The 24,988-nt window shown below is 41.5% G+C and overlaps 1 protein-coding gene across 1 annotated transcript in view; it reads left to right on the top strand.

The window, feature by feature from the left end:
* LOC144783918 (extracellular calcium-sensing receptor-like) overlaps positions 1-24,988 on the top strand; it is a 92,428-nt gene that overhangs the window by 13,357 nt on the left and 54,083 nt on the right. Inside the window, exons 3-4 of the mRNA XM_078662654.1 lie at positions 3,329-4,153; positions 20,354-20,581. Coding sequence (XP_078518780.1) covers positions 3,329-4,153; positions 20,354-20,581 — 1,053 coding nt within the window. The remainder of the gene's footprint in view (positions 1-3,328; positions 4,154-20,353; positions 20,582-24,988) is intronic.

Genomic DNA, 24,988 nt, shown 5'->3' on the forward strand with positions numbered 1-24,988 from the left:
AGCAATCGGTGAAGAACTTTCTGAGATTTGAGATTTTGAACAAACGAACAGTTACATTTTTATTTATATAGATAAACACTAAGGGCCTGATTATGACTCCGGCAGGAGAAACATATGGAACTACGCTGCAAGAACCACGCATTCCGGAAGCCCGCAAGCCTAATCATGCATGCCCGAACAACACAGTTGCCTAAACCACACATATGCGTCATTAAGGTGAATGTGCTCTAGTGCTCACTTTGCCAATGGATTCAAGCTAGCGTGGTTAATGAGGGGACTTAGCCCCAAAACCGGTTCCAAGATGCTTGTTTCGAGTCCAGGGAAGACCTGGCTTGGCTGTTCAGGTTGGACTGTTTCCATGAGGCACGGGGTCGACTGATTTGCAGGTGGCTGGGTCTTCACAAGGGTGGTGAAGTGAGATAACAAAGGATGATGGATTCAACCCAGATCTGTGACTGGGGCTGAGTGTCTGAAAAGTTTCAGTGCTCCGTCCATCATTCCCTTGTGTTTGCTTTGTTCACCCTAAGTTGGCAGGGTATGCCGGGACGTGGGTCCATTGCGCACTTTGCCTCTGGATTCAAGCAAGCCTGGCCAATGAGGGGTGTTACCCCAAAACCGGTTGCAGGATGCTTTTTTCCAATACAGGGAAGACCTGTCTTGGCAGTTCGGGCTGGACTGTTCCCATGAGGCACAGGATCAAGACTGATTTGCATATAGCCTACCTGGATCATCCAAGCTTCATCCGTAACAAATTTTAAAAAATCTCCTTCTGCCAAAAGTAAAAGATGACGATGCTGTGTCTTAATGAAATATTAATTTAATCGTCAGCTGCTGGACCCGTTTCGCCTGTCCTGCAGGCTTGTTCACCAACAGTTACAATAAAGTTTTCAGCCATTTTAAATGCCACGAACGGCGTGTCACTTGTTGAAAACTACTACAGCAGTGTATCAGAAGACAGACTAGTAGTTCCAATTACAAACTCTGCATTTAAACACATTAGTATGATTAAAAAAACTGTTTACGATATTCATTGGCTTTCACTTTTTAATAATTACATAATGTCCCGATCTTTATCAAGTGAATGTGCCCTGAAAACTGAAGGCAACCAAGATAAATCAAAATAGCAGTTTACCTGGAAACAACATTATGAACAAATCACTGCAAAGTTATTCAGCTTCGGATCATTTCGTATTCTGTGCCTGTGGAAATAAAGCCTTCATCTCCGGTATTGGGCCCCTGTGTGGTATGTTACGGAAGTTAAATTGATGGGCTGCGCCGTGCCCTTTGTTAGAGGCCGCCCTGTAGGGTTAGAGGCTCCTTGCTCCGAGTCATGTTGTTGTATATATATATATCAGTAGATCCGGGCGGAAAAAAAAAATGAAGCGCGAGTATGCGCCAGGGAGCTGTGTTGCAGAGATGTGTTCAGAGGCCACAACCCTTTTTACACCTCACTGCGACGCACCTCTGTGGTGCTTACTCGAGGTACCTAGTGGGCTACTTGGACCCTAGGGACCCTCAGGATTCAGGGGGACTTAATCTCCCAAATTAAAATGGCCACAGGGCGTGTTTACACAGTGGTGAAGGGTGGGGACGGGCCTGAGGTGACGGGTGCAAGCATGCCCTGTGGTGTGTTTTAATTTGGGAATTAAGTCCTCTTTAATCCTGAGAGTTCCTGGGTCCAACTAGCCCACCATGTACCTCCAGTAAGCACCACAGAGCTGCATTGCATATAGGTGGTCCGAGGCCATGCCCCATTTTGCACCTCTCTGCAATGCAACTCTGTGGCACTTACTGGACATACCTGGTGGGTTATTTGGCCCCCAAGGACCCTCAGGTTTCAAGGGGACTTTATCCCCCAACTTAAAATTCAAACAGGGCGTGTTTGTACACATGTCAGCTCAGGCTCCCCCTTCTCTAGTGTGCAAACGCACTCGTGGCGCATCTTAAGAGGTAGTTTTAAGACCCCTGCCCTAATATATACCAGGGGCTTACAGAGGAGGTCATGCTAATCACGGGGGTACCCCAAGGCATAGAGTTCCCTAGTGTATGTAGGTGTTATCACTGTATTCTAAGTGCCTTTTAGCATACCACTGGCTCTAGGTCTGGTTAGTCAGAGTCAGTTAACACCAGTAACTGTCTGAAAAAGTTGTGGACACAGGATGATTTGGTAACAAGGCCTCTTTCTGCTCCTCTGTTGGTTCTTTCTGCACATATCTTGCTTCTTCCTGCACTTTTCTTCACATTTGAGGACTTCTGTTGCTTCTTTCTGCATTGCTTTCTTCTCATGTCTTACCTCTGTAGGCATAGTTAGAAAGTAGCATTTAAAAAACCTTTGAAATTCACTGAAAAAACCATAGGTTTCAGAGATGTTATAGTTAGGAATTAGCATTTGAAAAGGCTTAGAAATTCACTGAAAAAACAATAGGTTTCAGGGGCTTTATAGTTAGGAATTAGCATTTAAAAAACCTTAGAAATTCACTGAAAAAACCATAGGTTTCATGGGCTTTATAGTTAGTTGGACATTTGACTCGTTCAAAACCATAGAAATTCTCCTGTTATAGTTAGTTCAGCTAACTATAACTCGTGCGCCCGCAATGCACAATATTTTTGTTTCACCATATTTAGGGTGTTGATATTTTGTCAGTGAACCATTTAACCATTTAAAACTTTACAAATTCATATATATCGAGTTACCCTTATTGGAATTTCGTTGTATTGCTCATTGAAATATTCTCTATTTTTATAAATTCCAGTTATTGTGCTGTGTTTTTGACTTTTTTGTTTTTTCATAATTCTAAATGCTGTAAACTCTTTCTTAACTTAAGCCTGTCCTGTCTGTGTTCTAGGAAACACGGTTAAGCTTAGGCTTAAATTACCGAAACCTTGCAGGAATAGTGACAAAACTCTCTTGTGGAGAACTTCCAGCCACCCCAACTAATAATCCACTTTTTCACAGCTACCTTAGATGATGTTCATGGAACGGGACAAGATGGTGGTGGATAACCCAGGTCAGGTCCCTTAACTGGTACGGATATCCAGAATCAAACTGATGCAGTCTGCATGGGAAAGTTCCTCAGAACCTGATTCCCTCCAATAGGCAAGAGTACAAAATATTGCCTGCCAAGCTATGTGTGTAGTGTAACAAACTCTGTAACACGAACAGTGTAATAAGGCAATGAATGATCATTATTGAAAAAGAAAAAGATAGCAATAATCTCCAATGCTGTGTACACTAGACAAAGAATTTTATAATAGATTGTGTGATTAAATCTCATCTAAACCTTTTACTATGAACAGTTTTAAATCAAAATATTTTCCCCTTAAACAGATCAGTCACGGAGCAGCACTCTCAGTTCTAAGTGACAAAACACAATTCCCATCATTTCTCCGAACAGTGACCAGTGTTGACATCCATTCTTTGGCATTAGTTCAGCTTTTTCTCACATTTAGATGGACATGGATTGGAATTTTGATCTCCAACAATGATGTTTGTCTTCAAGGCAGTCAGATGCTGAAAGAAGAGGCAGAGAAAATGAGGATCTGTGTTGAGTTTTTTGAGACACTGCCAACAGTTCCTAGCCGTGCCTCCCTAGACCGTTTCATCGGGTTACTGCTTCGATCCACCGCCACTGTGATTGTCTGCTTTGCCTATGAATTTCATATTCTCCCAGTACTGAAGGAAATGTCTGCGCTTGGCTCTTCTGACAAAATGTGGATTGGAGTCGGAAGCTTGATGGCATCTCCTATGTTTTCTCCAAGAGAATTATGGAAAATGCTGAATGGCACATTGGGGGTGGCAGTGGTAAACAGAGAAATTCCTGGGTTTAAAGAATTCACCTATGGAATCCATCCTTCTAGGAACCCAGGTGACATATTTCTGACAAGGATTTGGGAGCAGGTCTTTAGCTGCACCTGGGTGAGAGATTTGAATCAAGGTCCAGGAAATGCTTTAAATCGGACGACACTCTGCTCTGGGACAGAAAGTCTACGAGGGCTTGATTCTTCAGTTCTTGATGCAAAGTATACATTAACTGCGTACAATGCCATCTATGCTTTGGCACAAGCTCTCCATGATTTGATTTCCTGCAAACCACACAAAGGTCCTTTTGCCAATGATTCATGTGCCGATCCTCAGAACTTCAAACCGTGGCAGGTGAGAGCACTAGTGTACTAGTGAACGAAATTTTGCTTTTCCGCATTTGTTTAGCTCACATATAAACTTGCATCAGTCAATCACTCCATCCTTTTCAAGCTGCGTAACTTGAACAGTTGGGGGCAGATTTATAATTTTTTAGGCCAACCAGCACAACAAATTAAGTTGCTGCACTGTTTCTTTTAACAGGGAGAAATCGATGCATAGCCATATTTTTAAAAATGGCCTGCTGTTGCTGTCATTCCCTGTGCTGGTGCACTATAAATACTGCCTAGCATCACAGACAACCTTTAAACCATAGTACAAATGAATGAGCATGCTGTGTAGCCTATAATGTGCACTGAAAGCGTAGCCTTCCAGTACAAAATCCTATGATAAGACAATTCTGACACATTCCTCACATTGTTTGTGTGCTGAACAGTGCATCACACATGCAAAGTGTGGAATGTTTGAAAACATTAAATATTTCTTGTTGTTAGTACCGGCTTCAAGGAGGCATTGGTTTTTTATGCGATGCCCAGAGTGTCTATCTTTGTAGATTAGGCTTCAAAAATGAAGTAGACATGCACAGATCCACCCACATTGCAACAAAGTAAAGCCCCCTGGATGCAGAGTGGTGTAAAGTAGAGCAAAGTGCTATACGTGCTCAGAAACATGCACTCTTCCAGTCAAAATACCTTTTGCATGGGAAAGTAAATTTACTTGTAAGGCTTTAAATTGCTTTGTGTAACTTTGTGCCAACACACAGTCGATGGACATTATGGCCCAGACTTAAACTTATATAACCCATTAGAAAATTAGTTTATTTTAAAGCAAGATAGAAGCTGTGAGCATCCATCAGCAGGTGTCCTGTCTCATTCAGTCTGACTGCACACCCTTGATTCCATCTTTGCATCTCATTTATCTGTTACTGAGAAAGGAAACTGACCATCAACTGGAGATACCACCACACCATATAATTATATAAACTGTTGTAAATGGCAAGTCCATCAGAACATGAAAGAAAGACAACCTGACATTTTTACAGTTGCTACTCCTGCTAATTAACTGTGTGATAGTTGTACAGTGTTTATTTACCTGGCTCACTTATATCTTCTTGTTACTGATGCTGCTCAGGATCCCCAAACCACACTAAACCCTGTGAATTTCCAAAGCATTAAAGGCTGTAAAAGAGGAAAAAAAACTATGGCTGGAAATGTAAAACACTAATCAAAAGCTTTGCTATAAATTGGGATGACCACTCTAAAAAAGCCTGAAAGATGATGACCCTTTGGCAGTTAGGTCACCACCTGTAATTGACAGCATTGAAGGTCAATAAGGAGTTCACTCCCCACCTATTGCTTTGTCAATGAATTTAACATAATATCAACTGATATAGTTTTTACACTTTAAACCAGATAGTGAAGATTAGGAAGTTAAATTGTTGACACCATCATATGCAAGGATCTTAGATTAAAACGTTTGGCATGATCAGAGATGGTGATAATATTAGGAACATATGAGACAACGTGTCCGGGCAGTTTACAGTTCTGTCAGCAAATAAACCATTACAGTCAATTAAATGAGCTTAAAATCAAAAAGGATGCTGTCCATTAAAATTTAGAAACCACAAGGTTTATTTTTAAAATTGAAGAGCAATACAGAAGGCAACATCAAGGTTAATCAGAAGCATGGTAAATCAATCAGATGCAGTAAAGTCTGACATGAATTGAGTCTCAAAGCAAAAAACAGCCTGACCAAAATTCTACTCTCATAGAGTCGGGGCAATCTAAACTGGCACACTTCCAATATGTACCAACTTTCAAGGGAAATCGTACAATCAGCATAAGGAAATCAAAGTTAAATGACTCACTGTTTGGAAATATACAACATCATCTATTTCCCTCAGTACCTTTCCTAAATGAATATTAATTCCCCCCTAGTAACTTACCAATCTAGTTACACACAACAAATTAGAGTCTCCTAAATTGCCTACAGTATTTATGGCAGAAAGAGGCTTGAATGTTGCAAAAGGCTTCCTCCATGGTTCTTCTAGAGTAGCATGTCAATACAGACCATAACATAGTGCACATTTTGCTTATGTTCGATGAAAAGGGAAATGAAAATGCACTTCATGGATGTATGAAGAATCAAAATGGAGTTGAGGCCTATTTCAGTGTCAAGGTCAGGAAATATATATTCCAAAGGGAAGGGTTTCGCCATTAATCAGAAATGTTCATAATGCTAGTCATACATATTTACTAAATCAAAATCAACTCTTACAATACTCAGAATTCAACTGTTGCATGATTTTGTGTTGAGACCTAGTCAGTGCTTTCCTAAGCCTTTAACTACTCCATAAACTCTCCTTAGTCTCCTCGTCAGTCTGTCCTCATTACACAGTTACATTATCCAAACTCCCTCCTTTGCCACAAACACTTAACTTTTTGCCATCCATTCAAAATAACGTCAATCCTAACAGCTGATCGTGTACCCCCAGTCTACAATTGTGCAAGTAATTATGAAGTAAATAGCGGGTGTCAAGGTTTCTGCTAGGTTGGCACCAGCCTGTTTGTGAATTCTCAGCATTGCTCTTTTTCATTCACACAAACACACACACACACACGCACACACACACACACACACACACTCAAATACACTCACCCTACATGTTTGGTTTATTGAATTGCACAAATTTCAAGGAAGAAAAACACAGACAAAAGAAAAATATTTCATGGTTCACTTTTAATCATGGATTTTGTCAACATCATGATTGCCTCCCAAACCACTCTGATGACCTTTACCATTGTCAGGACTATTATAATTATGTCTCATGGAGGACTAAGTTATGTTGCAAGTCTAAGTTAGTAAACTTGTGTCTTAAAGTAACTATAGTTCACACCCCACCATTCACAATTTTGTTATCAATTATGCAATGTCAGATGTCATTAGGAATGTTATTAATGCAGTCACTGAATACGTCATGAGTGATGTAATATGCGAGGGTAGAAGCAGTGCATGGCAAGGGCGTGAGTTATAGTTACTCTAGGGCCACATTTATAGTTACGATAGCTATAACTGGTGAATTTCTGTGATCTTGTTAATTAAAAACACTATTTTTAACTGACATTTTAACCTAATAATAATGTCCCTTTAATGTTTGTGATATTCACAAAGTTTCTAAGCATCTTTTTTCATTATAAAGTAAAATATTATTCCAGTTCCTAACTACAACGCCACTTTAACATCTGTTTATTTCTGTGAATTCTGATTTAACATAAAGTAAGAAGTTCATCATCGTGTGCAGCACAGGGCGAAGCACCCAACACCCTGCAATGGATGTCCTTGGGACGACATGCATGGTGTTGGGTTGAGTGTGGGATCTGGCCAGGCCCTGTACCCAACCCACTCTAGGAGCCCAAACCCCCGCAGGCACATAACTGGTTTTTAATAATTATTTTGGGTTCTGTTGATCCGCAAGTCGACCGTGATGCCACCAGACCCCTTAGGGGATTCATTCTGGATCCTCAGATCCACTGTGAAGACCCAAGGGTGTCGAGGTGCATCTGCGCATGCTCGGGAGCCTGCGCATGCGCATTCTTGGCAAGGAGTTTCAAGAAGAACATTTAAACATCTTGTATATACGTTTATGTTCTTATATCAGTCCAATGCATTTCGGTCACTATAAAGATGTTTAAATGATGAACACAAGCAGCAAAAGAATGAATTTTGTGTGAAAAAACAAAAGATATGAACAGATAAAACCTTGTGGAGTGAATCATAGAGGAACTCTGGGTAATCCCCAGTAGGATCTTAAAGCAGTGCATCAAGGGATGCTTTCACCTCCATAGTGGAGAGCACGGCTTTGGAGTAAGTCAGGTTTTTACCAGGTGTAAAATTCTGGTGCTAATCGTTGTTAGCGCACTTTTTTTATCGTGCACAGGTATTGCTAATAGTCGATAGCTGTGTTAGCGACTGCTTTCAGTCGTTACCAGTTTGGGTACGCACACTTTGGATGTCATTAGCGATAAATATCGCTGCCATGCAAAGCGGGCCCCAAACCTGTCGCCCTTGCCTGGAAGTTGTCGCTAACTGCTGTTAGCGACAGCTTGGTAATTGGGTGATAAAAAAAGTTGCCACTTTATCTGCATAAAGGGCAGCTAACGCTGCAATAATGCCCTTACTAATCAGTCAGTCAGTCAAAACTCTTTATTTCGATTAGTTAAAATCATAAAAGACACACCCTTACTAACTCTCTCATAACTTAGCACTAACTCAAACCTTAATTTGAGCGCTACAATATTTTCACAAACTACAATTACTTAGATGGAATGACTAATGTATGGAAAGGAAATCAGCAATAAAGAGGTCAGCATTGGAAAACTCATCACAATTATTTGGGCATCACAGAAAATCACATGATTTGGCCCCTGTGGCCACCCTTCTCCTCATTAGCACAGCATCATTATTTCAAACAGCAGTCCTCCTAAGGCATGCATCAAAATAGCTGCTGATCAATGTGGTATTTTCTTTATTATTCAGATAGCTGGAAATTATCAGTAAGTAAAATCCAGTGTCCCTAAAGCAGCCGACTGATGTGTTGCTAAAAATAAAAAAAACACTTCCTAAACAGTATGGTTGGTAAACATGGACTTGTCCTTCTGCAACAAGAGAAGTATGACTGCAACAAAAGCTTTCTGCAGACCTGTCCATCCTTCAATTCTAGCTCCCAGTAGACCTCAACTTGTTAGGAACTCAGCATTTAAAGTCAGTATCCTGTTCCCTTGGAGGCCTTGGGGTATACATTCTTCTCCTTGCACTATAAATAATGAGCCATCATTTAGGCTGATGCCCTACACCGGACAACTACTTACCACAGCCCAGCTGCCCACAGAGAATGTGCCTACCCTTGCCTTAACCGCTGCACACAGTTCCACATCCAGCTACACCTTATGTGTCACTTGCCTCCATCATCAAGGAAGTCTGGACATCTATCTTACCAGGATCACTCTCAGTGAACGTCTATGATAATTACTATCTACCATAACCCCTTTGGGTACAGTGAAATCTTTCTCGTCCAGCCACTTGTCATATATTCTAGAAGGTCTATATGGTATTTTACTAATACAGATGAAAAAACTTTCTCCTATGTTGCTGTCCAATCTATCAAACAGTAACTTCAGAGTACATGTCCAAGAAAAAGGATCTCAGTGCTGTTTCATATTGCTCCCATCATCCAGAACATCTACCACATCCAAAAATTCAGATAAACAACACCAATTCAAAAACATTACTTGCAGAAAAAATACTTACACACACACACACACAGTGTAGCTGTGGTTGGAAAAGGTATGGATAGGAATTTAAGAATGTCCAACAAATGTAAGAGCAGGGTTCACACACTTTGAAGACTAACCATATCTATGTAAGCACAGGAATGGCCACCATCAATGAGAAGGACTCACTGGTGCGGAAAACTCCAAACTTGTAGTGGAGATCTCTATTCTCGAAAATGGCTTTACGACTGCAGGGAACCATTCTGTAAATTCCTGGCAGGCATGCGTAAGGTAAAAAGTAAACACACATTTATGGTTGAATATACCTTTGTGACTAGGGCCCTATGTTCCCATTTATGTCAGGAAGTATGTTTTGGAATTCTCCACCTACTGATCATGCATCATGATAGAGGAGAGTGTAACGGGGAAGGTCTGGTGATCATTTTCAGAACCCTATATCAGTGCACCCTTTTCGACTGAGCATTTTAGCAGAAGCGGAAGGGATGGGATTTAACATCTACATTTCTCATAACTTCTCCCTGTCAAGGGCTCTTGTCTACTGCCCTCCAGGCTATGTAGCAGAATTTGTAAACTCTTTGCATCAAGTATCTGAACTTCTCCTTGGTGGGAGATTTTAATTTATATGCCAATTGCACAAGCAATACCCTGGCTGACACCATACTGGAAATTCTAGCTGCCTTAAATCTTCAACAACTGGTATTTGTCCCCACTCATGTTGTGCAACACATTATTTGCTTGATTTTCTCAAATCTGAAGAGAACGGAAGTGTTTCCACATATAACTTTGGTCTGCTTATCCATTTGGTCTCACTACACCTTGCGTACCATTAGGAGCAACAAAACATGCACCCGGAAGAAATTCAGTATGCAGGATCTTACCAAATTCTGGAGAGATCTTCACCCTCCTTACGGGGATCTATGGAGGAAGATGTTGAACAAATACATTTATGACTGTCCTCCGCTACAGGTCAACTTGCCATAGCTGAACCATTTCATTCCCTTAAGCTGTCCGTCTCAGCCCCTTGATTTTCACCCCTCCTCATGAGGGTAAAAAAAAGGTTGTCAATTATTAGGGAGGAAATGGCAACAAGCAATATCACAGAGGATAAAAAGGTTTATAAAAGCTGTAAATTCCATTTGTAAAGCTATTAAAATAGCTCAGACATGTGAATCAGTGCAGCTACAAATGTTCTGCATGAAATATTTCAAATTGTAAAATCCTTCCTCAATGATAAGGCTTTCATGTAAAAATTCCCCAATAAGAAGAACTATGCAATAACAGTGCCACTAATTTTGCCGAGAACTTTTTAAAATCCAACAAGCATTCTCTGGTGCTGACACCACAAACTCACAGTGGAAGGAGTCATAGGAATCTTTTTTGAAGGTCTCGCGTTCCTCTCCTTATTTTAACCACATTTCCATAGAGGAATCCAGACATTGGCCATTCCTAGCTGTGATCCCGGTTCATCCAGCATCTCATTTCCACACAGGATGCTAACTGTGGCTGCCGATGTTATTAATCCATTCGTCAATGCAGTATTCAATACATCACTAGACACAGCCATGGTTTCTAATGTATGAAAGCAGGCCAGAGTACAAGCACTGTTGAAAAATAATTCATTTGCTGATTGTGCCACCCTCTCACATTTTAGACCTATCTACTTTCATCCAGCAGCTTCTTCAACAATGGAGATGCTTATCAATATCCACCTATCAGTTGCCTAAAGTATTTTGACTTTCTTCATCTGCCGCACTATGGCTTTAGACCTAGATATTGCATCAAAACTGCCCTCCATTCAGACTTCTGTAGATCAAGGTGAGACTGGTCTTCATCGATCAGCCGCAGGCATTCAACACAGTTTCCCATCAGACACATCTATAGTGACTAGCATATAAAGGGGTCTGTGTAACTGCCATGCAAGGGCTATAATCGATTCTCAGCAGCAGAGGTCAATTGGTATCAGTGAACACCTTCTCTTCTGCTACTAAGTCTGTCAACTACAAGGTCTTTCAAGGATCGTCAATAAGTCCTATACTTTTCAACGAGTACATGGCCCCACTAGTCACTATGACAAAATGGCATGGCATACAGGCTATCTCATATGCACATAATACTTATTCTCTCCTTGACGAAAAGGCTGGGGTATCCAGCATTCTTATAAAAATTGTTTGGTTCATGTAATTGAATGGATGTAGCAGGGTTGTCTGAAGTGCGTCTGATAAAGATATTGAACTGGCCATCAAGGGTATGCCCTCCTCTGGGGCGATGGGCCCGGATGAACTCCCAATCTCGGTCTTGAAACAAAACAGTGCAATGTGGAGTAAAATCCTTTTCCCGGTCTTTAGATTCTGCTTTGCAAATAAAACCATTCTCCCATCTTGGAAAGGGAGTATTTTAGTCCCCCTCTTCAAGAAGGGAGACCGTGACGCCCCACACAATTACCGACAAATTGCACTTTTGGATGCCGTGGGTAAAGTCTTCGCCAAATGCCTCCTGATGCAAATCAATGTCTGGATGGACTCGGGTGAAATTCTTCCAATTGAACAGACCGGATTTAGGCGAAGGCATGGAACCATGGATAATCTAACGGCATTGCAAGTAATAACTGAAAAATATGTTAAAGTTCGAGGAGGGAATGTGTACGCAGCTTTCATAGATTTCTCCACAGCATTCGACAAAGTAGATCGTCCTTAGCTGTGGAGAAAACTATCGGACCTCGGCATGCCGGCCACCCTTCCGGAGTTGGTTCGAGCTCTCCATACTGACACTTGGTGTAGATTCTTGATGGGGGGGAAAGAGGTCTATCCCAAGTTATTTCTACAACAAACGGCCTAAAACAGGGTTGCTTGTTGACCCCCCTATTATTTTCTTTATATATATCTGATCTATCCAATGCCCTGTCCTTAAGTGAAGGTATCGCCCCATTATTGGGGGGAAAATCGATAGTCTGTTTGCTATATGCCGACGTCATATTAATACTGGATTTAACACCGAGGGGATTAAATAGTCGTCTGCAGGTATTACATGAATATACAGAGGCCCATCACTTAAAGATAAATGTGTCTAAAAGTAAAATAATATGCATGCGGGGAAGGAAAAAGTTGAAGCTTGGGAACTATGTTTGGTCTGTTGGTGGACAAAAATTGGAAGTAGTAAATGCATATGTCTTCCTAGGAAAAATAGTGTGTGGAAACTTAAGTGAAAATGCTCATATAGGAAATAATATTAGGAAAGCAATTTGGATTTGGATTTGGATTTAGTTTTGTAAAGCGCGTAGTTACCTGAGGGCGCTATAGTATCAGCTAGAAATGATCCTGGGACGGAGTTATCGGGGGAAGAGCCAGGTCTTCAGAAGCCTGCGGAAGGGCAGCAGGTTGGTTTCTTTACGGATGCTGATGGGGAGACTGTTCCAGAGCTTTGGGGCGTTGTAGGCGAAATGGCGCCCACCCGTACGTGCTCTTTTTATTCTGGGTATGCTTGCCAGTGAAAGGGAGTCCGATCTTAGCTGTCTGGTAGAGGTATGGGGTTTGATAAGGGGTTTGAGAATAGAGGGGCCTTTACCCTGGAGGATTTTATGAGAGATACACAGGGTTTTAAAGGTGATGCGCTCCTGTATGGGGAGCCAGTGCAGAGCTTTTAGAGAAGGTTTAGCAGAATATCTGCATTTCGTCCCCGTGAGAAGTCTTGCTGCCGCGTTCTGCACGTGCTGGAGTTTGTTGATCACAGTTGCTGTAGTGCCCAGGTATAGGACGTTCCCGTAATCAAGTCTGGATATGATAAGGCCTTGGATGAGAATATTTCTGGACTGGGGGGGAATCAGGGGGAGGATCTTTCGGGCTGATCGTAAGAGGCCAAAGCATGTACCGGCTGTCTTTCTCGCTTGTGTTTTAAAGCTGAGGTCTTGGTCAAGCCATATGCCCAAGCTCTTGATTTTGTTTTTTGGTGTAGGGGGAACGCCCATGCTGGGCGGCCAAGCGAGCGACTTGGGGAGGTTGTCGCAGTTGCCAAGGAGCATAATCTCCGACTTCTCGCCGTTGAGTTTAAGGCGGGAGTCTACCATCCATTTGGAAACGCTCTGCAGGCAGGAGACCAGATTCTCCATAGACTGGTCAGCCTGATTGATGGAGACGACTAGTTGGGTGTCGTCAGCGTACATGATCACTTTTATGCCAAATGGTGAGACTATGTCATCAAGAGGGGCCATGTATATATTAAAAAGGGTGGGGCTCAGGGAGGATCCCTGTGGGACCCCACACTGAAGGGGAAAGGCATTGGAGTGGCCGTGGGTATCAGTCACTTCGAAGGTCCTGTGCTCTAGGAACGATTTTAGCCAAGCTAGAGCGGTCCCAGTGATTCCGCTATTGTGCAGACGGTGGAGGAGGATGGTGTGGTCCACCGAGTCAAAGGCGGCACTCAGGTCCAGGAGGATCACTGCCACTGATCTCCCTGCGTCCAAGATGGATCTCGTCTCCTCTGTCACGGCCAGGAGGGCGGTGTCAGTCCCTTGTCCAGGCCCAAACCCTGTCTGGGATTGTCGGAGGAGGTTGTGGGTTTCTAGGAAGGTGGATAGTTGTTCATTCACTATTTTTTCTGCCGTTTTACTGAAGCCTGGGAGAAGGGAGATTGGTCTAAAGTTGGAGGGATCCGTAGGGTCCAGATGGGGTTTTTTGAGGAGGGCACGTACCATTGCATTTTTCCAGTTGGTAGGAACTATCCCTTGAGAGAGGGAGGCGCTGACCAGCTTAGTGAGGACAGGGGATATAATGTGGGCGACTAGTTTCAATTTGCACATGGGTGCTGGGTCTGCTGGTGACCCGCTCTTCACTTGGGTCAGGGTGGCCGTCATCCTCTCAATGGAGATGGGGGAGAAAGCGTCAAGGCAGTGGACGTCTGGGACAGTTGACTGGGATGGTGAATCTAGTCGGGGGGTAATCCCCCTTACCCCCCCTTACCCCCCGACTAGATCCCAGTCAACTGTCCCAGACGTCCACTGCCTTGACGCTTTCTCCCCCATCTCCATTGAGAGGATGACGGCCACCCTGACCCAAGTGAAGAGCGGGTCACCAGCAGACCCAGCACCCATGTGCAAATTGAAACTAGTCACCCACATTATATCCCCTGTCCTCACTAAGCTGATCAGCGCCTCCCTCTCTCAAGGGATAGTTCCTACCAACTGGAAAAACGCAATGGTACGCGTCCTCTTAAAAAAAAAAACATCTGGACCCTACGGATCCCTCCAACTTTAGACCAATCTCCCTTCTCCCAGGCTTCAGTAAAACGGCAGAAAAAATAGTGAATGAACAAGTTCAGAAAAGTTTTTAGTATTTTTAGGATTTTGGAGAAGAACTCGGCGAGTTTGGTGCATCTCGCGCCGGTGGGGTCTGCGATGGGCTGAGGTTCGGGGATTTTCATGAGTGACCGTACGATGCGATAGGTCTCTTTAGAGGAGTTGGAAGCTGCAAGGATTTTGTTTTCGAAGTAAGCGGCTTGTGTGTTTTTAATACATGTTTTGTACTGTTTCATGGTTGATTTATATTTTTCCCTGCTGCTGGGGGCCCAGTCTTTCCTCCAGAGGCGTTCTTGTTTTTTGCATTGTTTTCGTAGTTCACGCAGTTCTGGGGTGAACCAGGGTGATTTGAAAGATCCCCTTTTGCTAAGTAGGTATTTGTGTGGGAGGATTGAGTCTAGGGATGTTTCTATCCATGACCGAATTTGGATGTCCGCCAGAGAGGGGTTCGGGTCCAGCATAGGAGTGGAAGCTGTCAGCAGGTTGCTCCAGACAGCCGTGTCTAGCTTGTGCCACGGGCGCGAGGGGGCCTGAGGCGGGGGGCTGTGTGTGGGTTTGGTGATAGACGGATAGTTTAGACGAATCAGGAGGTGATCAGACCATGCAATGGGTAGGGGAGTCGTTGTGGAAAGTTCCAGGATATTGGAGAAGATTGGGTCCAGAAGATGGCCCTTGTTATGGGTGGGGTGATGATTTTTCAGGGAGAGGCTGAATGCGGCTAGGTCTTCTTTAAGATCCACCGCTGCTTTGTTCCCTGGATCATCAAAATGCATATTAAGATCTCCAAGCACGGTGAAGTTGGAGGAAAGGCATGCTAGTGAGGTAACTGTGTCTGTAAGAGAGTTGGGGAATTGTCCCAGAGGGCCCGGGGGACGGTAGACTAGCAGTCCTGACAAGGTATTCTCTGGGGAGAGGTAGATGGAGAAGTGGATGTTTTCACAATCAAGGATTGGGCTGTCCAAGATCGGGCATGAGATGGGTGCTTTGGTGATGATTGCTATGCCGCCTCCTGGCCCTGATGGTCTATCATGATGTTTGATAAGGTAGCCCGGTTTCCGTGAGGAACAGTACCTCGATGTCATTGTCCAGTATGAGAAGGTTAATCTCAGTCCTGTGTTTTGGAAGGGATCTGCAGTTGAGCAGGGCCATTTTAGTTGTGCGAGGTTTGGGAGTGGGGTGGGGAGAAAGTCTGTATGAGCAATGTCTGCATATGCGTTGACTCTGCTTGGGTTTTATTGAGTGGAGACAATGGTCAGAGGTACTAGTCCTGAGTTGTCGCAGATCACATGCAGAGTATGTGATGGGTGATGGGATCAGGGGTGCAGGGGGGCTGGGCCCGTGGCCCGTTCTGGCGCGGACGGGCGCAGACGGGCTTGCCTTTGGCGCGCCTTCGGCGTGCTGGTGGCGCATCCACTGCTGATCGCCTCAGGAGTGTCGTTTCTGGCTAATGCGGGATATCGCGTTCAGCGCGTCTTATATAGCAGAGTGAGGGGTCGTGGCCTCGTTTCCGAGGAAATGGCGGCAAGTTTGGTTCTCTAACCCGAAGCAGCGCTTCAATCGGCTGCGCGGGGAGAACTGGACTGGTTGGTGAGGGGGGAGTGCCCAGGGGAAGGTGCAGTACACAAGTAAAATTAATTTCAGCAATTCAATTAATTTTAAAAAAGCTCGTTTCCTCCCGGCTGTTCGCCTCAGGAGTGTCGTGTCTGGCTAATCAATGGCACAAGGTAAAAGCTTAAACTCCCTTTACAGATCCACAGGCAGAAGGCACTTCGCACTTCTACTAGAGGTTTCCGTGCTAAAATCCCAGCATCTATGTTATATACTATCGAACTACTCGACTTAAGAAAATAGGGCTTTTTAAATACAACAGAAGGTAACATTTTTCGGAATCTAGCCTCAGTTAACTCTGCCGGTTCTGTTGCAGCTCTTAGGCTGGAATTTGGGCTGCGCAGTAGTTGGGTACAGGGTCTCGCAGGGATAGTGCGCTGGGTCTCAAGCCTTGTAAAGGGTGATCCTGGTACATTAAGATCCTTTATTCAGAAAGAATTATTAGGAACCCTAAATGAGCAATCATTAGTTGTAAAAAAAATTTGAACTGCGGTGGAGTTGCTTCAATTGGATGAATCGGTACTTTTTACTTTATCTTCATATCAGCTTAAGGCAACTTTGAAGCAGGCCACCTGGAAATTAAGTTTTACTATGGACAGTGAAGCACGTATTTCAAAGAGAGGCATTCATCCAGTTATCGATTCTTGCCTGATAAACAAAGTACAGTCTTATATTACTTGGAACCTCCCTCATGGGGTGCGTCGTTTTAGGCTTTTATTGAGGCAGGGTTCTCTTCCACTTAATAATGTATTGTCCAAATGGTACGGTTCCTCCCCGATGTGTAATTTGTGCAATAATTCCACCCAGGATGTTACACATGTGGTCTTTGTTTTTCCGGCTCTTTTATTGTATCGACGTAAGTGGATGAGGCCAATCTGCCTACAACTATCCATTTTGTCCGCCACCGCATTTATGGATGCCATTTATAATCCTCCTAATGAAATGTTTTGCCACAGGATTTGTAACTTTTTAAAATGTTTTTTAGATATATATTAAAATTTCTAAAGGATGTTATGACTATCATCAGTGATTATACTTGACGTTTTACATGATTATGTATATTTGTATATCTTATTTTATTGTTCAAAATGTATGATTTATCCTTTGTGTTTCTTTTTATGTGGCTCTAATCTGAGTTCCAAAATCATAAATAAATTGAACTTGAACTTGTCTGATAAAACAGAAGTGCTTCTCCATAGACAAGCCACAGTTAATTGGTCAAATAATTGGTGGCTGACCGAATTTGGTGTCTTCCTCCACCCAAACCAGCATATATAGCCAAAATCTGGGGGGCAAAATTTGATAATGAGCTTTGTTTTCACCCTTAAATTCTGGCCATAGCAGGAAATTGTTTTTCCTTACTGTGTGCATTGAGGAAGACCTTAGACTTACTTCCTTGGAAACCCACAAAACCCTAATGCATACAATGATTTCATCTAGAAGTGATTATGCTTATGCTCTCTAATTGAGCCTACTAAATTATACATAGTTCCATATCTAAAAAAATGAATTTGCTGTGAGTTATAAGTTACATTCTTTTGAAATCCTTTTTCCTAGCTCATAGCCATTGTTAAGTTGGCTACAACATATCTTAGAAATAGACTCACTCATTATCATACCCTCAGTTCTTTGAGATCATCAGAAGTCCACCTCCTGAGGACACCCAGGATGAGGATGACATGAGGTTGTTGTTCCTTTACCTAACAAGTTTCCAAGGCCTTGGAATGGCCAGCCACCTATGCTCCAAAACACTTCCAATGAGGATCCCTTCAGAAGACTCTGGAAGATATGGCTCTTCGACTTGTAGCGTTGTGTCTTTCTTATCAGCTAAACTGCTTACTTTCAAGCAATGGGATGCTCAGTGGGCAGCTGCACGCTTTATAAATATGATATTATTGATTGTTGTGAAACCAGTTATCACTTATATTAGTCAATGCCTTACAACTATGGGACATACTCTCAAAGTTAAATTTACACATTAGTAAATGCACCTGTGTAAATTTACTCTAACGTTTTGAAGTAAATGTACTACTTTTGACTATTCAGACTTTACAAGGGAACATTTAGTACAAAGTGTTGATTAAATGTCTTCCCCTTTAAAATTAGTTGCTAGTTGTAAATTTTGACATGGAGATAGAGCTCTCCAAAAAAAGGATGGAGATCTCCTATTGGAAATGTAAAACAAACATTAATAAAGTTTACTACATTTTAAATAAATTAGGAAACCTTATTTAATATTACATAAAAATAGAAGACAATAGAAAAGGCTACATCCCCATGAATTTAGTTTGAAATATTTAACCATTTTAAAAACACTTTTTAAAATCCCACCTAAGATGTCTACATCTATTTATTATGTTTTAAAACTCTCTAAATGTACATACAGAATTAAACTATTACATTATTTTTAAAGTAAAGTTTAATTTTAATTTAAACAAAGATACAATATGTATTTCTTATTTAAATATAATGTTTTACAATAAATTAAACAAATTCTTATTTTTATCAAGTCAAAATAAGTTAATATATTTTAACACTATTTCCTGTAAGGTTTTATTTAAGTCTGTCTTCGTTGTTTTCTGCAGGACAGTATTGCAGTACAGGTCGGATTTGAGTACTTTTTGGCTGTTGTAACTTTAGAAGAGCAGTGTGTAAATAAGAAGAGGCTAACCCCCACATGCATCATTGTGCCATTTTGCGATTCCTTAATTGCGAAAATTAAGTAACCGCAATTAAGGAATTGCTAAATGCAATTCATTAAGAAATTAGCCAAAAAAGTGTGATTTCTTAAAATTCCTTATTTGCGATTCTCTAATTGAGAATCGCAATTAAGGAATTTCTACCTATTCATTCCTATGTAGGAGTGAACGGGAGGGCATTCTCAATTTGCAATTCATCATTGTGAATTCGCAAATTGAGAATGCAATTTCAAGGGTGCAGGGGTGTCCAAATGACACCCTGTTGCACCCCTGAAATTTCCTTTTGGATACATCTTACACACACACATGCCCCAAGGGCATGTGCGTGTAACATGTAACAATGAAAAATGCATTTAAAAGCATTTTTCTTCGTTTTTTTAAATTACCATGAAGGTCAACTTCATGGTAATTTGCATTTCTAATTTGCGAATTCGCAATTTCTAAAAGTATGATGAATTGCATTTAAGGAATCTCAAATTGAGATTCCTTAAATGCATTCGTAATTTCAGAAATCGCAATTGTGCAATTTCTTAAATTGCGAATTTCTGAAAAAGGTTGGTGCATCCCAAATCAGGAAATTGCATTTGCAAACGGCCGAAAAATGCGATATGCACCGTTTGCGAATGCAATTTACCTTGATGCATGTGGGCATTAATGTTTTGTGGGTGTCTGCATGTCCTATCCAAAACCAATCCATTATACTGACTTACCCTACATTACTTCCCCTTAAATCCCTCCAAGTTAGTTGCAAGTATTCCTATTTTCCAGACAACCCCTCTACTCCCAAATACTAAAATGCAGGTGTAAATGTTCGCAGATGTCCACAGATGGTCATATTTCCACACAGAAAATATTGGAGATGCGGAACCTCCACACTTTTTTTTAATAAATAGAATTTTGTAGTTTGTGAGTAGCACTAAATGTAGTACTACGAAATATAGTTTGTGAATAGACCCCTATGAATGTAAGTATTTAGCTTGTGAATGGCACAAACCTGCCACTGTTCACTTGTACATTGTATATGGCTAAGCTGATAACCTTTCAACCAGGTGACCTTGATTACATGCACAGTTAATGAGCCTGTGATTTTGCTAAATCTTTATTATATTCTTGATTTTCAAAATGCAAAAAGGGGTAATTTAACTAAGTCAGATTATGTCTGGTTTTGTAACAAAAGGTAGCTGTCGTTTGAGTGGGCATTACCACAGCATATTTATTTCCCTTTGGCATGTTGTGAAATTTAAATGACATTCATCTAGTGCAAACAATATTTTTAAAAAGATGAAAAGGCAAGCATCACTCCTAATTATATGTTTTCATCTGTATTTAGATATTGCACTATGTGAAGAATGCCCGCATGAAGAACTCTGCTGGAAGTGAGGCTTTCTTCAATGCCAAAGGGGACTCGCTACCCTTTCTTGATCTGTTGTACTGGCACATGACATCCAGCAACACTAGTAGCTTTGGCAGGGTGGGCAACTATGATGGAAATGCCCCAGCTGGTCACCAATTCACTATCAACATCAGCACTATCCACTGGGGTGGAAAGTACACTAAGGTCAGAATTTGGTGATATTCTTCTGAGCTCACCTTTAAGGTTTGTTTACTGTTGATTTGTAACTCTTTCCGCATTAGCACAGTACTAGAGCATAATGAATGAGATGTATGAAGTAACTTTGGATTTATAAAATAAGAAGTACACAAATAGACAAAGAATTTTTGAAGACTAAATTCTAACCAGGGCTGGTCACAAAGGAAAGTAGATCTTCCCAGATTCTACAATCACCAATGCCTGACCATAGGTCACAATGAGACGATAAGTAAAAGCTAGAGAAGAATGCTGACTGCTCTCCCTCTTCAATGTGTAATAAGCAAATCTGTTTCATGGTAAATGCATATTACCTGTGTGTTTTAACACAAAATCACTTACTTTCCGGCTTACCATACAGTTCAGTTATAGCCCCTCCGCAGTGTCATTTGATGTAGGAATGAACAGAGGCACCCCTGGTTTCAAACACACAACCTTTTAGTGTGTTAGTTTAGTAAGCTATATAAGAAAAAACACAAAACAAACGGTACTGCAGGAAAGGCAGAGGACAGCACAGCACCATATCTATTATGATATAGTTCTGTCTTCTTTTATCCTTGGGCTGGCATACTTTAGGCTGTTAAGCACTAACATACACATTTGTTCCCCATAGTGCAAGGTGCATGCCTAATGTTAAGCATAGGTTTTGTGCTGGGAGTGTTCCAGTACAAAATAAAATGCTTTGACATCTTTTAACCCATTTCCCTACTTTGTAAGTATGCTGTATATAAAGAAATAGACAAAGTGACAGCCTAAGACTTTGTAAATCAATAAAGACTGAATATATCATATCAAAGGTATTTATAATTTATATCTCACAGGACGAGGTCAGACTTTGACTAACTCTGGTTCTTCCAGGAACCAGGCCAGGAGACAACTGGCCAAGAGGAGGATCCACAACTGCCAAAAAGTAGTGAAGCAGCACACTAGGTCAGCATGATGATTGCAAATATTACATCTTGAAATGATAACAATGCCACAAAGCACAAATATGTAATGGATCAAAAACACGTTGCAGACACAAACAGGTAAACAGAAAACAAATGATAGAAAGCCAGGGATTCACAGGACAAGCAGCATTGGGAAATTGAGGAGAGTAAAAATAACAGTCAGGGCTAGCGTATGCTGAGTGATGAGGTGACAGAAGAAAAGTAAGCCAAAACAACTGAGAGATATTTCCAGGCACCAACCCAATCCTTGCACAGAGCTTTTGTCAATCATTGATCCATGAGACTCTAGGCATCCTGTCTGCAACTGTGAAATAAGGAGTTGCTTAGGTTCCACTACTATTATCCTCATCAAAATGATCTTCTTCTGAGCATAAAGTGGGGTTTATATCCCTCTGTGCATTGGTAAGGGTACTGCACTGGCACAATCTTTCCTGATATTCCTGACAGTACTACCCCAACCCTCAATCTCTTATGATGGGGCCTCAATTATTTGCATACTGTTAATGAAATGTAGTCACCAGTAATGTGCATGTACAGGTCAGCTCCCAGGATCTTTCTGAGGCATCATATACTTTACTAGAAATTAAATCCTAGATCTGACCAAAATATATATGGCGATAAAGCATAGTTCTAACTTACAGTCCTGCGAGACATCAACCGATGTGGATGGCAGTCGAATTTCTCCCTTAATGCCTCCATGTTTAATACGGTACACATGAAATAGAGAATGTTTCACCTTCAAACTGAACAACTGATTGTCCTATTAACTTAAGGATAGAATGTAGACCAACAAATCTGGGGGCAAACATATGGTTGAACCCTGGTAGATATAGATATGTTGTACACAGCCATACCTTTGCCCCCAAACTAGTATTCTGGTAGGAAACATACATGCCATGAAGGAGTAGGGTGGATAGCTGCATAACATAGAAAGGAGTGGTGTCTAGGCAGTGCAAAGAATTGTGTGGGCAAACTCTGCCATGAAAATCTAGTTGTTCAACTCATACTGGTGCTCTATAAAAAGAAAAATGTTATTGGAATCAAAACAATTTAGGAACGTTGGAAATAATATTGTGGACCTGAAAAGCATACACAATACTCAATAAATACACCACTAGGTAAAAAAATATGTATTTTTTATTCTTATTTTATACAATAATCACATATTGATGTTATTTAAGAACAGAAACAACAAAATATGCGCGAGGTAATGATGACCTCTGTATTTAAAAAATGTTTAGACATTTAATTTCATCAATTGCTCTAGACAAGGAATCAGTGTTTTTAGATAGAGAATACAATGATATCTTTTGTGTCTGAAATTCATTAAACATTGATCAAAATATTTCACCGAATCCTATTTAATTGTTGGGATAAGGAACATATTAATTTAGGCATGGCTCTGGAATTGTTGGATCCAACGCGCATTTCGGCTTGGAGCCTTCATCAGGACGCCATATATGTATATCATATAAAACCTTTTATTGCGTATTAGGTTCTTATGACCTCTAAAAAACTTAAAATACAGTGAAAGTCTTGTACGTGAAGTTCTTGGATTGATTTCTAATGTCAAGAGCGTAGTTTTAAAGTTGTCTCTGGCAATGTCCATGATTTCCTGCCTGTATATTTAATCAGCAGGTCATAATATATCCACTTGTATGTCATGCACCAATTTCAATACTTGCATTGTCTGATATGCAAAAGGTTGAATATAATGTGTGGACCGAAACAGCTACCGCTATGGAGACCTATTAAAGGAACGCTGTATGGTGTCCTCAGTGGCATGTCTAGGCTTTGTTACATGAAAGGGGAGGACACGACTACTCCGTCCGCAGCTTTGTTATTGAAAAGTTTGGAACAACTGAAGAAATTCGGATTCACAGGGACCGAGGATTTGCTCTAAGTATTTCCTCCGAATATGGTATCTGCTCGCCTGGTGGACGCCATCAGTAGAAATGGAAGTTGTTGACATCAACGGTGTTTAGCACTTTTTAAAAAACAATTGGCTTCTTAGTCAGTGAGGATAACATCAGCTAATCCATAAACCTTGATGAGCTATTTTTAAAGCTGTTAACAATTCTCTCAGAGGTACAAAAATTCCCATAATTTGCCACCAGCAGGGTATGAAACCCTTGTGATAATGGTTATTCAAAAACAAGGTTTAGCTTTATCTGTTTTTGCCTTAGTGTCAACTTAACATTTCTTTATGTTATCATTAACAGATCTGAACTAATTTGGCCACCACAGGTACCTTTGTAGTAACTCTTACATTTTTCTTGGCCCATTGTGTTCTATATTGGGAGAATTGTGGCACCACTTCCTGTTTTGAAATTGCAAATCCCAATGAGGCAAATAAAAGGAATGTTTCCTGTATAGTTCTGCTTCCTCCTCTCTACGGGCCAGATGTAGGTAATTTTTATTTACCGACCTCTTAAATACCGAGTCACACCGACTCGGTATTTAAGAGGTCGGAAAATAAAAATACCGAGATGTAGGTAATTGCAGATGTGCAATTACCGAATCGGAAACAGTCGGTAATTTCCGATGTGGTAAATACCGACCAGTTAATGCCCATGCATTCCTATGGGCTTTGAAGCCCATAGGATTGATTGGGCATATACCGGTCGGTATTTACCACATCGGAAAATACCGACTGTCACAAGGGTGCAGGGGGTGTCACTTTGACACCCTCTGGCACCCCCAAAAGAGGCTCGGGTGCCATGTGGCAGGCATACCTGCCCTAAGGGCAGGTCTGCCTGTCATATGGCATAGGTGTGCATGCACACATGTGCATGCACACCAGAAACGGTATTTTACCATCAAGTAGTATTTGATGGTAAAATACCGATGTGGTACTGCTTGTGGGACTCAGAAGAGTACCACCTACATACCAATTGTCCGGAATCAGTAATGATACCGACTCGGTATTTTACATACTCGGTAAATTTACCTACCGGTAAATTTACCGAGTCTGTAAATTACAGGGACCTACATGTCAAATTGCTTTTACCGGGTGGTAACGGCCGAATTCGGCCGTTACCACCCGGTAAAAGCCTACCTACATCTGGCCCTACATCTTGCAAATCTTTCTGTAGAAATTGTTCATCATTCATCTGTCTTTGTTTGATATGGACTTAGTTCATTAATTGATGTAAAATTTCTCTTTCTTGAGTAGCATCCAATTAGGTATTAAGAGCAGGTACCGTTTCTTCTTTGTCTTACCACTGTCTAGGCAATGAATCAGCCTTGTCATATCTATCTCCTGGTATATAGGGAAATGAGTTGCCCTAAGGGCTAGGGTGGTCAACCTCGATTCTGGGGAACTGGGTTCGAGTCCCGGCAATGAAGATGAACATCCTGTGATTCTCAGTAAGTCACTTAATCTCCCTGTGCCTAACAAAAATGAATGTGTCCTCATGTAACACAA

The sequence above is a fragment of the Lissotriton helveticus genome, chromosome 10 (assembly GCF_964261635.1).
Source record: "Lissotriton helveticus chromosome 10, aLisHel1.1, whole genome shotgun sequence".
In the NCBI taxonomy this organism is placed as follows: domain Eukaryota; kingdom Metazoa; phylum Chordata; class Amphibia; order Caudata; family Salamandridae; genus Lissotriton; species Lissotriton helveticus.